The sequence below is a fragment of the Fragaria vesca genome, unplaced genomic scaffold (genome assembly GCF_000184155.1).
Source record: "Fragaria vesca subsp. vesca unplaced genomic scaffold, FraVesHawaii_1.0 scf0513160_u, whole genome shotgun sequence".
NCBI classification, from domain to species: domain Eukaryota; kingdom Viridiplantae; phylum Streptophyta; class Magnoliopsida; order Rosales; family Rosaceae; genus Fragaria; species Fragaria vesca.
The window spans coordinates 960750-975617 of record NW_004443448.1 but is presented as its reverse complement, the minus strand read 5'-3'; the positions used below and the strand labels follow the sequence as shown (position 1 = coordinate 975617).

The 14868-nt window shown below is 38.4% G+C and overlaps 1 protein-coding gene and 2 pseudogenes across 1 annotated transcript; all 3 read left to right on the top strand.

Moving 5' to 3' along the window:
* The first annotated feature begins 1717 nt into the window (after positions 1-1717).
* LOC101301461 (geraniol 8-hydroxylase-like) lies at positions 1718-3451 on the top strand. The gene is made up of 2 exons (XM_004310160.1): positions 1718-2632; positions 2831-3451. The coding sequence occupies exons 1-2, from the start codon at positions 1742-1744 to the stop codon at positions 3449-3451; spliced, it is 1512 nt and encodes a 503-aa protein (XP_004310208.1). The 5' UTR covers positions 1718-1741.
* Positions 3452-7525: 4074 nt separating this feature from the next.
* LOC101301167 lies at positions 7526-9204 on the top strand (annotated as a pseudogene).
* Positions 9205-12643: 3439 nt separating this feature from the next.
* Positions 12644-14527, top strand: LOC101300880 (annotated as a pseudogene).
* The last annotated feature ends 341 nt before the right edge of the window (positions 14528-14868 follow it).

Here is a 14868-nt window from a genome sequence, read left to right as displayed (position 1 = left end):
GTGTTTAGTTTGTTTTTTTTTTGATATTCTCAAAAGTTTAGCTATTATGACTTTTAGCTATCTCGTTAGCTAAATATAGAGAGAGATGCTCTGAGATGAGGTTAGCTATAATTTAATACATTCCTTGTAAGATATTTTACGTGATATATAAATATATTTAAACTATTTAATTTTTATTTGAAAAATAATGTTGATGTAATGCTAGCTAAAATAGAGAGCATTGATGCAGCCATATTTTTAAAGTGGCTAACATAAATGACATTTTAGCTAATTTGACTAAAATTTAACTAAAAAATAACTAACATTGCTAAAGATGCTTTAAGTACACACATATACATGTAGAGAATGAGGTGCGCATTTGTAGAGAATGGTAAGCATACTAACTACAATCATGAAATGCATTGAGACTTACAATTGCTGATATTTCCTGCATCCTAGCTTTCGCCCTATGTTCCTAGCTTTCGCCCTATGTGCGTACTTTGAACGCCTATATTTCTCAACAACCCTAGCTTTGATCTCTGCCGTTTCCAAATTCATGACGGGACATCCTAATACAAGTTGATCACAAATTGACCTTAGTATACGAAAAAAAGATATCAAACAATATCGAAAAGAAAAGGTGCAACCAACGCAAGATGAAAAAGGAAACGACAAACTAAATGGGGTAGAAAGTGACAAAGAGTAATTTCATTCCAACACAATCAGGTCAATAGATAATGTTTCCTAAGAAAAAGTCCTATAATGCCGCTATTAAGAGAAATTTCACCATTGAAATCTATACCACATGTGAATAGATGCTCAGTAATTCATAATCTATATTACTTCCGTCAAAGATGGGAGGTCATTTGTTCTGTTCTCTTTCGTTTTAATATACTCTCCTTTCGCCAAAAAAAAGAAAAAGAAAAAAAGAGAGAAGAAGATGGGAGGTCATTGCTTCCGTCGAAGATAGGTGGCCATTGCTAGTGATGCAGAGCCTCTGACCAGTCAAGTTGAAATTCAATTCAATTCAGAGACCATCTTTCTTGCTAGTGATCAAGACAATTCTCAATTTCTCAATTTCTGTGCTGATAAGTTCTGAGGTAGCTACATACCCTTGTTCAATCTTTGTTGGCTGAGGGGCTGTGGCTCTCACCCTGACTTCCATTGACATTAGTCAGTTATTGAAATCTTGAAATGAATTGCTCGGATACACCTGTATACGCACGGATACACCTCTGATATATAATCCTGGATACGCTTGGATACGCCTCGGATCGATACAAACATACTAACTACACCAATAAGTACACATATACATGCAGAGAATGGGGTGCGCATTTGTAGAGAATGGTAACAGTTTTGAAATACTAGTTGTTGGCTCTATTAGCAAGCAAAAGCTTTTAGGTGGTCATCATCTTAAGTTTTTCTTTTCTTTTTGTTTGAAATCAATTATTATATCCAGCTTTTCCTATGTCTGACAGGACATGGTTTTAGACTAGTATGGCAGGAAGAAGAGTCGACCTAGCTGTAAGAGGAAGAATTGCACCTTTTCTCAAAGCTGGATGAGATCAAGGATAGCAGAGGATTATCAGCCCTCTCACTACATTTCATAACCCATTTTTCTAACACGCAATTGAAATCTATACCACATGTGAATAGATGCTCAATATATAATTCATAATCTAGCTCAACTCATCCTATAAGTTAAGCTCAAGGAGAGTTGGAGTTGGAGTTGTGATTGAAGCTAATTTGTTAGTGAAAGATGGACTTCTTGTCTGGTATACTGTTGTGTCTGTGTTTAATCTCCTGCTTCTTAATCCAAGCCCTCCATAGAAGAACCAGAGTTAGGCTTCCACCAGGACCAAAGCCATTTCCATTGGTTGGAAATCTCTTTGATCTTGGAGACAAACCTCATATCTCTTTGACCAAGCTCTCACAACACCATGGCTCCATTATGTCTTTGAAACTAGGCCAGATAACCACTATAGTAGTTTCTTCACCAACCATGGCCAAAGAAATCCTCCGAATCCATGACCAATTGTTTTGCAACAGAACAATCCCAGATGCGCTTCGAGCAATGGAAGACAGCGTGCCGTGGATGCCAGTATCACCAAGGTGGAGAAATCTTCGGAAAATATGCACCTCCCAACTCTTTGCCACAAGAGTTCTTGATGCAAACAAAGAAAACCGGAGAGCGAAAGTGCAAGAGCTCATAGCTAGTGTCAATGACAGCATGGTAAAGGGTTTGACAGTAGATATAGGAAAGGCTGCTTTCAAAACTTCACTTGATTTGCTGTCAAGAACTATTCTCTCAGTGGATTTGGCTGATGATGACTCGAGTAGCAGCAGCGAGTTGACTAAAGAGTTCAATAAGTTTGTCACTAGTTTGAAAGACGAGGCTGGGCAACCAAATTTAGGGGACTGTTTTCCCGTGCTTAAGAAGATTGATCCCCAAGGCAGAAGGCGGCGCTTTACTAATCACTACAACACGATATCAGGCTTATTTGAATCAGTGATCAGACAAAGATTGGAATTTAGAAAAGGGGATGATTATGTTGCAAGTAATGATATGTTGGATACTCTTATAGACCTCAGAGAAGAGGAAAATGAGGAGGATTTGAACATCCCCAAAGTTATTGAACATTTGTTTATGGTTAGTCTCCTCTTTACTCTCTATCTACTCTTCCTGTTCTCTTGAATACTCACTTCAATAATGTTTTAATTACTGACTTTTTGCTCTCTTAAGTATGAGGTATTCAATCAAATAAATAACGATTCATAGTGCAGTGCAGACTGCAGAGTGTAGAGTTACTTTCTAAACAATTAGTCACTGACTCACTGTGCATAGTAGGCTCTATTTGTTGCGGGTACAGAAACAACTTCAGCCACATTAGAATGGGCAATGGCGGAGCTACTACACAACCCAAAGTGCCTTTCTAAAGCTAAAGAAGAGCTGGACCAAATGATTGGAAAAGGAAAATCAATTGAGGAATCCGACATTGCTAGACTCCCTTACTTACAAGCAGTAATCAAGGAAACTTTCCGCCTGCGCCCGGTGATTCCAATGCTACTGCCACGAAAAGCTGAAACAGATGTAGAAATCGGGGGCTACATTGTCCCGAAGGGTGCACAAATTCTTGTTAATATTTGGGCCATAGGCAGAGACCCCAGCAGTTGGGACAATCCAAACTCTTTTATGCCAGAGAGGTTCTTAGGATCAGACAACCAAATTGATGTGATGGGACAAAACTTTGAGCTTCTTCCGTTTGGCGGTGGGAGGAGAATTTGTCCAGGTTTGCCATTGGCAATGAGAATGTTGCACTTGATGCTGGGTTCACTCATCAACTGCTTTGATTGGAAGCTTGAAGATGGAGTTGTACCTGAGACTATGAACTTGGAAGACAAGTTTGCCGTCTCTTTAGAAATGGCTCAGCCTCTCAAAGCTGTTCCAAAGGAAATTGTAATGGAATGATGTTAAATAACTGTAGGCTGAATCATGTAATTTTATCCGATTTCGGTTTTCCAGTTTTGTTTCGTTGTTATTTTGTTGCGAGAGATTTTGGTCTAATTTTGATGTTTCTCTCTTCTTTTCTTTTTTAATGCATAAAAATGTTAGGGGATCATTCCTCTCTCTCACTCATCTTTCAGCCAAAAAAAAAAAAATGTAATTTTATCAACCTGGTGCAGGCTGCCTTTGGAGACAGTTCCTCTCTATTCTGTTTCCCCTTGTATTTATTTCGTTATAAAATAAATAAAGGTTTAGTGATTTTTATTATTTGCAACTTGCAAGAAGCTCTGATAATTACTTTTACAGCATTCCATCAGAATGTATGTCTCTCATGAAAGCTGATTAAGAAAAGCAAAGAGATTGAGAGAAAGAGCTTGTATTACAGAGTTAGGGTTCTAATCTCTTACACGAAAGAAAGGCCTGCTATTTATACCAAGACCATGCGGAGGTAATTACATCTTTATCCTTAACAAACCCCCCCCCTTTTCAAGCGGATGGGAGGGACAACTAACATCAGATTGCTATGTAAATCAACCAGGAGAAATCAATGACAGTGAGTGACATAGCCTTGAAGGATGAGAGGTCTGCCTATAATAGTGTAGTTTTATTCAAAGGAGTAGACATGAACTGCTTAGTGCCTTGAATTGATAAAGCTGCAAGTTGCTTGAGGCATTCATGTTGCCATTCTGATCTCTCAGAGGAAACTGAAGTGGCAGAACAAGAAGCATTACCATTTGAAATCTCAATGGAAGATGAAGAGTTGCTGGACACAAAAGTAGATTCAGTAGGAATGGATGTTGCCGTTGATTGAGAGAAGAAGGAAGCATTCATAGCTTGATGCTCTTCTTGAGTTAGTGGTAAAAAATCATAATGCTGCTTATGCAAACATTCTGCTGCACTGTGACCAGTCTTCAAACAAATTTGACATCGCATATAAGATCCAGATGCAACAACTTGTCGAGAAGCAGGTCTTTGAGGACAAGTTCCTGCAAAATGGCCGAATTGATTGCATATATGACAAATATCTGCAGAAGAACACACGCTTTGAGAGTCGCTAGACCTTGCTTGAGTACCTTGATTATTATGCACAAGAGAAACAGCCCTGCTACCATCTGAACTGAGCTTGAATCCCTGTCCATAGATACCATTGTTCTTATTTTGACCACAGTAATTATTGCTTTGCCAATACTTATCAATACCTTGTTGCATAAAACCATGAGACCCAACAAATCCTCCATTGTATCGAATACTACCCTTGGGTCGAATACATCTTGTGTTGACTTGTGACTGAACCAAACCATTGTTAGAAGGAGAATAACCACCAGAAGACATCATATACTCAGTACTAGGCATTAAGTGCATAATGTATCTAGTAGGGCAAGCAGATAACATTTGGTAGATATAGAAGATATAACATCATATAACATCATATACACCCGGAGTGGTAGATATAACATTTGGTTGAGACACATAACCAAATTGAGTAACAGGTTTTGAATAGTTGCTGGTAAGAGCATTAGTGTTTGAAATAATAACAGCAGATGTAGAAGATGAGCTAACCATTTCCGAATTAGGTAAACTGCTATTATCCAAAGAATGAGAATGAACAGTACCTCTGGAAGTATCACCACATGCAGCCATAGCAGTCTCCAAAGACATAGAAACAGACTTCATTGTTTGAGCAATCTCATCTTCACCAATCAACAAAAGAGATCTTAATTCTACCATTGAAACAGGGGAGCTCAGACTTTTAATCCTTATTATGGTTTTGATCGCAGCAAACGCTGATGGCAAACCATTAAGCACTGAGACTATTATTTCTTCATCATCCATAGAAACTCCTAAAGTAGCAAGCTGATCACAAATTTCCTTGACTCGGAGTAAGTACTTGTCAATAGAGTCTGAACCAATCTGGATGTTGTACAATGAGGATTTGAGCTTCATTATGTTATACCGTGAAGTATCAACATATTTCTCCTTAAGTTGGCACCAAATCTCTTTAGAAGTCTTACTTCCAACAATGAAGGAGAGAGCATTACTGGACAAGGTAGCAGCAAGTAAAGACATAGCAGTACAATCATTCTGCACCCAACTCATGTACGCATGAAATGCAACCCCATTTTCTTCCAAAGTCTTATATTCTAGGGGACAAGGGAATGACCCATCAACATATCTCATTAGGCCACAACCTGTTAATAGTGTCTCTACAAGAAATTTCCAGGTAACATAGTTAGAGTCGTCTAACTGGATTGAAATAAAATTTTTGAAGTTGACGAGTAAGCAATTCTGTAGCTCCAAGTTCTTACTCATAACTCACAATGAAAGCTTCCCAATAACACCAATTATCTGAACAAACCCCAAATGCCACCAATTTATCTTCACCTAAACAATGCTAGAATAGAAGTCTGACGGAGCATAAATCTTCAACAAATAGAACTCAGAACCAATGATAGTCTTGCTAATATCAAATCAAATATCAATCATAAAAAGTATCACTTACTTTCCAATGTTTCCAGGAATAACCAACTGAAAAATTTACTACCCAATTCTGATATTGAACCAATCTTTCATCAATTTGTACTCAATCTGATCAATTTTGAGGAAGAACTTATCTGAATTTGCAGACAAAGAACTAACTGAATATGCATGTAGTATACTCTAATCACAAATCCAAGGCTTCAAATCCACAACTATCAACAATCTTGATAGAAAACCAAAATTTATCCTTCTCAACAAAGGTGAACTTATCTAAATTTGAAACTCAAAGCAATCTCTGATGAGCCAATTTCCAATCCCAAACCCGATCGAACATTGTAGCAAGTCGAGGTCGGCGACCAAATCGGAGAAAGGAGAACGAGTCAAGGAAGGACGGTGACGAATCGGGACGTGCCGGTGACAGACCGAGGAGAAGAGAATGCTTCGAAATTGAAACTGAAATTGGGGTTAGGGTTTTGAAATTGGGAAAAACAATTCTGAATTTCTGATACTAAGAAAACTAAAACGCGCAGAAGAAAAATGAGAGAGAAGGCCTTCAATGCTCCAAGAACGAAACCAAGGCTCTTGATACCATGAAAGCTGATTAAGAAAAACAAAGAGATTGAGAGAAAGAGCTTGTATTACAGAGTTCGAAAGAAAGGCCTGCTATTTACACCAAGACCATGAGGAGGTAATTATATCTTTATCCTTAACATCTCAGTCATAGACTACAAGTACCGGGTGCTTTTCTTTCCCTACTCGGAACGCCTTCATCCGTATTTCGATTATGGCAGATTTTCCTTTTCCTGCAAGGGAATGCAAGGCTTGCAGGCAAAGCTATGAGATAAGAGTTCGACCCTAGCTAACAAACTGCACGCAGGCTCAACAAGTCAAGAGTCATTAATTAGCCGAAACTACTCCCCAAAATGATGAATTGAAGTAAAAAGAAGTAAAATGGATGTTTGATATCCAGGACTTATGCTCACTGTTAGGTTGCTTGTGGTACAAGGCACCAATCTGAATTATTGAGTATTGATAATGAGGCCATTACTTCCGTCAAAGATAGGAGGCCATTGCTTCCGTCGAAGATAGGTGACCATTGCATCATTATTTTGAGCAAATATGTGGTTTGAATAGAACACATCATTTGACAAACACAAAATTAGATTATTAAGATGATCACATTTCGTTAAACAATAAATATTGAAGCAGAGAAAAGTGATGGCTCTTTCCTAGACCATTTAAAACAGAGGTGTCCACATATTTCTGGCTTTGGAAAATGAACTGATGATACCTTTCAAATCTATATCACTCAACTTCAATCGTCCTTTATACACTTGGATACACCTGGATATGCTCGGACGTCTCAGATATGCCCTCAGATACGAAATTGAGAAAGTCCTATAATGTTGCTATAAAGAGTAACTTCACCATTGAAATCTATACCACATGTGAATATATAGATGGCCAATAATTCATAATCTAGCTCAACTCATCCCCATAAGTTAAGCTCAAGGAGAGTTGGAGTTGGACTTGTGATTGAAGCTAATTTGTTAGTGAAAGATGGACTTCTTGTCTGGTATACTGTTGTGTCTGTGTTTAATCTCCTGCTTCTTAATCCAAGCCCACCATAGAAGAACCAGAGTTAGGCTTCCACTAGGACCAAAGCCATTTCCATTGGTTGGAAATCTCTTTGATCTTGGAGACAAACCTCATATCTCTTTGACCAACCTCTCACAACACTATGGCTCCATTATGTCTTTGAAGCTTGGCCAGATAACCACTGTAGTAGTTTCTTCACCAACCATGGCCAAAGAAATCCTCCGAATCCACGACCAATTGTTTTGCAACAGAACAATTCCAGATGCGCTTCGAGCAATGGAAGACAGCGTGCCGTGGATGCCAGTATCACCAAGGTGGAGAAATCTTCGGAAAATATGCACCTCCCAACTCTTTGCCACCAGAGTTCTTGATGCCAATCAAGAAAACCGGAGAGCGAAAGTGCAAAGAGCTCATAGCTAGTGTCAATGACAGCATGGTAAAGGGTTTGGCAGTAGATATTGGAAAGGCTGCCTTCAAAACTTCACTTGATTTGCTGTCAAGAACTGTTCTCTCAGTGGATTTGGCTGATGATGACTTGAGTAGCAGCAGCGAGATGACTAAAGAGGTCAATAAGTTTGTCACTAGTGTGAAAGACGAGGCTGGACAACCAAATTTAGGGGACTGTTTTCCTGTGCTTAAGAAGATTGATCCCCAAGGCAGAAGGCGGCGCTTTACGAATCAATACAACAAGATGTTAGGCCTATTTGAATCAGTGATCAGAAAAAGATTGGAATTTAGAAAAGGGGATGATTATGTTGCAAGTAATGATATGTTGGATACTCTTATAGACCTCAGAGAAGAGGAAAATGATAAGGATTTGAACAACCCTAATGTTATTGAAGATTTGTTTATGGTTAGTCTCCTCTACTCTTCCTGTTCTTCTTGAATACTCACTTCATGCTTTAATTACTGACATTTTACACTCTTAAGTATTCAATTAAATAAATAAAGATTCAAAGTGCAGTGCAGAGTAGAGTAACTTTCTAAACAATTAGTCACTGACTCACTGTGCATGGTAGGCTCTATTTTCTGCTGGCACAGAAACAACTTCAGTCACATTGGAATGGGCAATGGCGGAGCTACTGCACAACCCAAAGTGCCTTTCTAAAGCTCAAGAAGAGCTGGATCAAATGGTTGGAAAAGGAAAACCAATCGAGGAATCCGACATTGCTAGACTCCCTTACTTACAAGCAATAATCAAGGAAACTTTCCGCCTGCGCCCGGTGATTCCAATGCTACTGCCACGAAAAGCTGAAACAGAAGTAGAAATCAGGGTCTACATTGTCCCGAAGGGTGCACAAGTTCTAGATAATATTTGGGCTATAGGCAGAGACCCCAGCATTTGGGACAATCCAAACTCTTTTATGCCAGAGAGGTTCTTAGGATCAGACAACCAAATTGATGTGATGGGACAAAACTTTGAGCTTCTTCCGTTTGGGGGTGGGAGGAGAATCTGTCCAGGTTTGCCATTGGCAATAAGAATGTTGCACTTGATGCTGGGTTCACTCATTAACTGCTTTGATTGGAAGCTTGAAGATGGAGTTGTACCTGAGACTATGAACTTGGAAGACAAGTTTGCCGTCTCTTTAGAAATGGCTCAGCCTCTCAAAGCTGTTCCAAAGGAAATTGTAATGGAATGATGTTAAATAACTGTAGGCTGAATCATGTAATTTTCTTTATTCCCACCTAGAGTTGCTATAGCTATAAGATTTTATCAACCTGGTGCAGGCTGCCTTAGAGACAGTTCCTCTCTATTCTGTTTCCCCTTGTATTTATTTCGTTATAAAATAAATGAAGTAAACTTTCTTGTATATTTCCATGAAGGTTTAGTGATTTTTATTATTTGCAGCTTGCAAGAAGCTCTGATCATTACTTTTACAGCAGTCCATCAGCATGTACGTCCCTCAGTCATAGACTACAAGTATGGCTGCTTTTCTTTCCCTACTCGGAACGCCTTCATAAGTAGTTCGACTATGGCTAATTTTCGACTATGATGAATGGAGGGAAAAAGACGTAAAATGGATGTTTGATATCTAGGACTTATGCTCACTGTTAGGTTGCTTGTGGTACAAGGCACCAATCTGAATTATTGAGTATTGATAATGAGATCATTACTTCCGTCGAAGATAGGAGGCCATTGCTTCCGTCGAAGATAGGAGGCCATTGCTTCCGTCAAAAATAGGTGGCCATTGCATCATTATTTTGAGCAAATATGTGGTCTGAATAATACAAGTATAGAACGACACATCATTTGACATACACAAAATTAGATCAAGCTGTTTATTAAGGGGATCACATTTCGTTAAACAATAAATGAAGCAGAGAAAAGTAATGGCAAATGAAATTAAGGTAATTTGAACCTGTCTGAGAGTCACTTAGAGAAAATAGCAAACCAAACCATTGTTTTTTCCTATAAACAGCAAGCTGAATCTCATATCAAGAGAAGAGTAGGCATCGGGAAGCACATTTCGGAGAGAAAGTTCGTTGATGACTGATGAGCTCACAAGAATGGGGATGAATGAGTCCATTGTGAGTATCATGTCGACTTGAGTTTAAGTCATCTATTGGTCTTGGGCTTTTTCTTAAATTGGACTTGGGTCTAAAAACAAAATTAATGGGCTGGTATATTTACATATATACATAAATAAATATACACTACACACATAATTATGAATTTAAATTACTGCTAAACAAACAAATAAAATAAATAAAATACACTATCTTATTTTCTTAAAATTAATAAAAATACAAGTAGTCACAAAATATACTTTATAACATGTATCAGCAATTCAGCATATCACTTTGCATACACAACTACCTTGGCAGCATAAAGTAAGACAACAACATAAATGCAGTAGTTGTTGGGTTATGCAGAAGAATAAACTGTAGAATGAAATCGGAAACTCAAAACCACAAATGTAAAATGTAGCGGAAATAAAATGATAAAGAACACCGAAAATTAACGTGGTTCGGCAAAATGCCTATGTCCACGTGGCAACAACAACAAAAAACCTCCACTATACGAATAAAGGTTACAGCGAGAGAAACACTACTTCAAGACTCACACTTGAAGGGATATACTCTCACACACACTTTGTTTTACTACACACACAAACTCTCTACTTAAGAGTTTTCTATCTCACTCTTGATGATCACAGAAGATTACCTCTGGTTCTTCTATATTTTGCACCATTGCAAATGCCTCTATATATAAGCAAATATATGCATGCATTCTTCATGCACGTCCATCACTTGGAAGAGAATTCCACAAGTCTTTCTTGTTTCATGCTCAATGTTTTCATGCCACATTAATGCATGCTCTTCCATTTCAATCTTTGCAGCCGGCCACCACATCTATATATATAGGTTGCTCTCTTGCATTTCAACAAATGCATGTTGCACCAACTATGGTAGCTATAGAATAGCAACTTGCCTCATTGTAGATTGATGGACATACGGTAATTGACTTCTCCTCCAAATAAGGACGGATGTTTTTAGCCTCAAGACTCACACTTGAAGGGATACACTCTCACACACACTTTGTTTTGCTACACACACAGACTCTCTACTTAAGAGTTTTCTATCTCACTCTTGATGATCACACAAGATGAGCTCCGATTCTTCTATATTTTGCACCATTGTAAATGCCTCTTTATATATGCAAATATATGCATGCTATCTTCATGCACGTCCATCACTTGGAAGAGAATTCCACAAGTCTTCCTTATTTCATGCTCAATGTTTTCATACCACATTAATGTATGCTCTTCCATTTCAATATTTGCAGCCGGCCACCACATCTATATACATAGGTTGCTCTCTTGCATTTCAACAAATGCATGCTGCACCAACTACGCTAGCTATAGAATAACAACTTGCCTCATTGTAGATTGATGGGCATGAGGCAATCGACTTCTCCTCCAAATAAGGAGGGATGTTTTTACCCATCAGTAATTTCTGGGTTTACCCTTAGCAGTTAGCACAGATCAATTGTTAGCATAGATTAATTGTTAGATATTTCAAGTCATAAACATGAATGTATAAACCAATACCAATAACTATATCTCAAACTCAGGGCTGATTCATGATAACCTCAAACATAAGTAGTTCTATACACGTCCTTTGCAGATAAATATTATATAGGCATGAAGATAATGATACAACGCTATTGAGATATAATCAAAACTCAATCAAAATTTTGTTCATTCATAATGTATCATGGATCTGTAGATCATACAATTAACAGCAAAAGTGCAAAATGATTGCAACAATATAAGACTCAAAAGTATAAGTTATAATTCCGCAAGACGTTGCTCCCACTGCTCCTCAATTTTACATTTTTGATCATATCAAACAATAAAAGAATCTATATGTTAGTGATCATTTATAAGAAGATTTCACAAACATATGCACTGAGTTAGTTCAAGATAGTCTGAAAAACAAGAAAATAAAAAAAAGACACTACAGGAAAAGCATTTCAAGGAGAAATACTCAGATATCAACACAACATCCTAAGATGGCACTGATTCATTCATTTAACTATTCTGTTAATCATGAAATGTTGCAGAACACATAATTCCACAATGGGTTGCGCATTCGTAGAGAATGGTAAGCATCCTGCGGCTCTTGCCGGTTATATATGAAATACTAGTTGTAGTTGCTGGCTCGGTTAGCTGTTAGGTGGTGATTTATAGGTCTTCCTCATAAGTTTTTCTGTCTTTTTGTTTAAATTTCAATGATTCAATCCAGATTTTACTATATCTGATGGAGACATGGTTGAAGTATGGCTGAAGAAGAGTCGACCAAGCTGTAAGAGGCATATTGCACCTTTTCTCATAGCTTGATGATCGAGGATAGGAGGGGATTATCAGCCTCTCACTACATTTAATTTCATAACCAATTTTTCTAACATGAAATTGATTAATTGAGAAAGAGAAACTTTTCCTTGCAAATCTATACCACATGTGAATACACCGTCCATAATTCATGATCTAGCATTCTAGCTCAACTCATCCTATAAGTTAAGCTCAAAGAGAGTTGGCGTTGGAGTTGTGAATGAAGCTAATTTGTTAGCGAAAGATGGACTTCTTGTCTGGTACACTGTTGTGTCTGTGCTTTATCTCCTGCTTCTTAATCCAAGCCCTCCATAGAAGAACCAAAGTTAGGCTTCCACCAGGACCAAAGCCATTTCCATTGGTTGGAAATCTCTTTGATCTTGGAGACAAACCTCATATCTCTTTGACCAAGCTCTCACAACACTATGGCTCCATTATGTCTTTGAAACTAGGCCAGATAACCACTATAGTAGTTTCTTCACCAACCATGGCCAAAGAAATCCTCCGAATCCATGACCAATTGTTCTGCAACAAACCAATCCCAGATGCGCTGCGAGTAGCGGCTGACAGCTTGCCGTGGATGCCAGTATCACCAAGGTGGAAAAATCTGCGGAAAATATGCACCTCCCAACTCTTTACCACCAGAGTTCTTGATGCCAACAAAGAAAACCGGAGAGCAAAAGTGCAAGAGCTCATAGCTAGTGTCAATGACAGCATGGTAAAGGGTTTGGCAGTAGATATTGGAAAGGCTGCCTTCAAAACTTCACTTGATTTGCTGTCAAGAACTGTTCTCTCAGTGGATTTGGCTGATGATGACTTGAGTAGCAGCAGCGAGATGACTAAAGAGTTTCAGAAGAATGCTAAAGGTATGCTAGAAGAGGCTGGGAAACCGAATTTAGGGGACTATTTTCCTGTGCTTAGGAAGATTGATCCCCAAGGCAGAAGGCGGAGCTTTACAATTTACCACAACAAGATGTTAAGCTTATTTGAATCAGTGATCAGTCAACGGTTGGAATGTAGAAAAAGGGATGATTATGTGACAAGTAATGATCTGTTGGATACTCTAATAGACCTCAGAGAAGAGGAAAATGAGGAAGATTTGAACAACCCCAAAGTTGTTGAATATTTGTTAATGGTTAGTCTACTGTCCACTCTCTATCTACTCTTCTGTTCTTCTTGAATAGTCACTTCAATAATACCTTAATTACTGATTATTTGTTCTCTAAATGATGACATCTTCAATTTGATAAAGATTCAAAGTGCACAGCAGGTTTTACTTGTTGGAAGTATTGGAGAGGAATAGATCCCACGTCAGAAAAATGACAAATAAAATATAACTTATAAGTGGATGGACCTTATTCAATTGTATCGAGACATTTTGTGATTAAAACCCAACACCTTAATTAAATGTGGTTAAGTTTAACAAAATCGGTACAATGTGATCCGTGGGCCACGCTTGTCTCTGTTTAACATTACTTTCCAAACGTAGTCACTAACTCACGGTGAATGTGTAGGTTCTATTTGTTGCGGGTACAGAAACAAGTTCAGCATTGGAATGGGCAATGGCGGAGCTACTACACAACCCAAAGTGCCTTTCTAAAGCTAAAGAAGAGCTGGATCAAATGATTGGAAAAGGAAAACCAATCGAGGAATCCGATATTGCTAGACTCCCTTACTTACAAGCAATAATCAAGGAAACCTTTCGCTTGCGCCCAGTAGGTCCATTGCTACCACGAAAAGCTGAAACTGATGTAGAAATAGGGGAATAAATTGTCCCGAAGGGTGCACTGGTTGTAGTTAATGTTTGGGCCATGAGCAGAGACCCCAACATTTGGGACAATCCAAACTCTTTTATGCCGGAGAGGTTCTTAGGATTAGAGAACCAAATTGATGTTATGGGAAAAATTTTTGAACTTCTTCCGTTTGGGGCTGGGAGGAGAATCTGTCCAGGTTTGCCATTGGCAATGAGAATGTTGCACTTGATGCTGGGTTCACTCATTAACTGCTTTGATTGGAAGCTTGAAGATGGAGTTGTACCTGAGACTATGAACTTGGAAGACAGTTTGCCCTCTCTTTACAAATGGCTCAGCCTCTCAAAGCTGTTCCAAAGGAAATTGTAATGGAATGATTTTAAATAACTGTAGGCTGAATCATGTAATTTTCTTTATTCCCACCTAGAGTTGCTACAACTATCAGATTTTATCAACCTGGTGCAGGCTGCCTTAGAGACAGTTCCTCTCTATTCTGTTTCCCCTTGTATTTATTTCGTTATAAAATAAATGAAGTAACTTTCTTATATATTTCCATGAAGGTTTAGTGATTTTTATTATTTGCAGCTTGCAAGAAGCTCGATCTGATCATTACTTTTACAGCAGTCCATCAGCATGTACGTCTCTCAGTCATAGACTACAAGTATGGCTGCTTTTCTTTCCCTACTCGGAACGCCTTCATCAGTATTTCGACTATGGC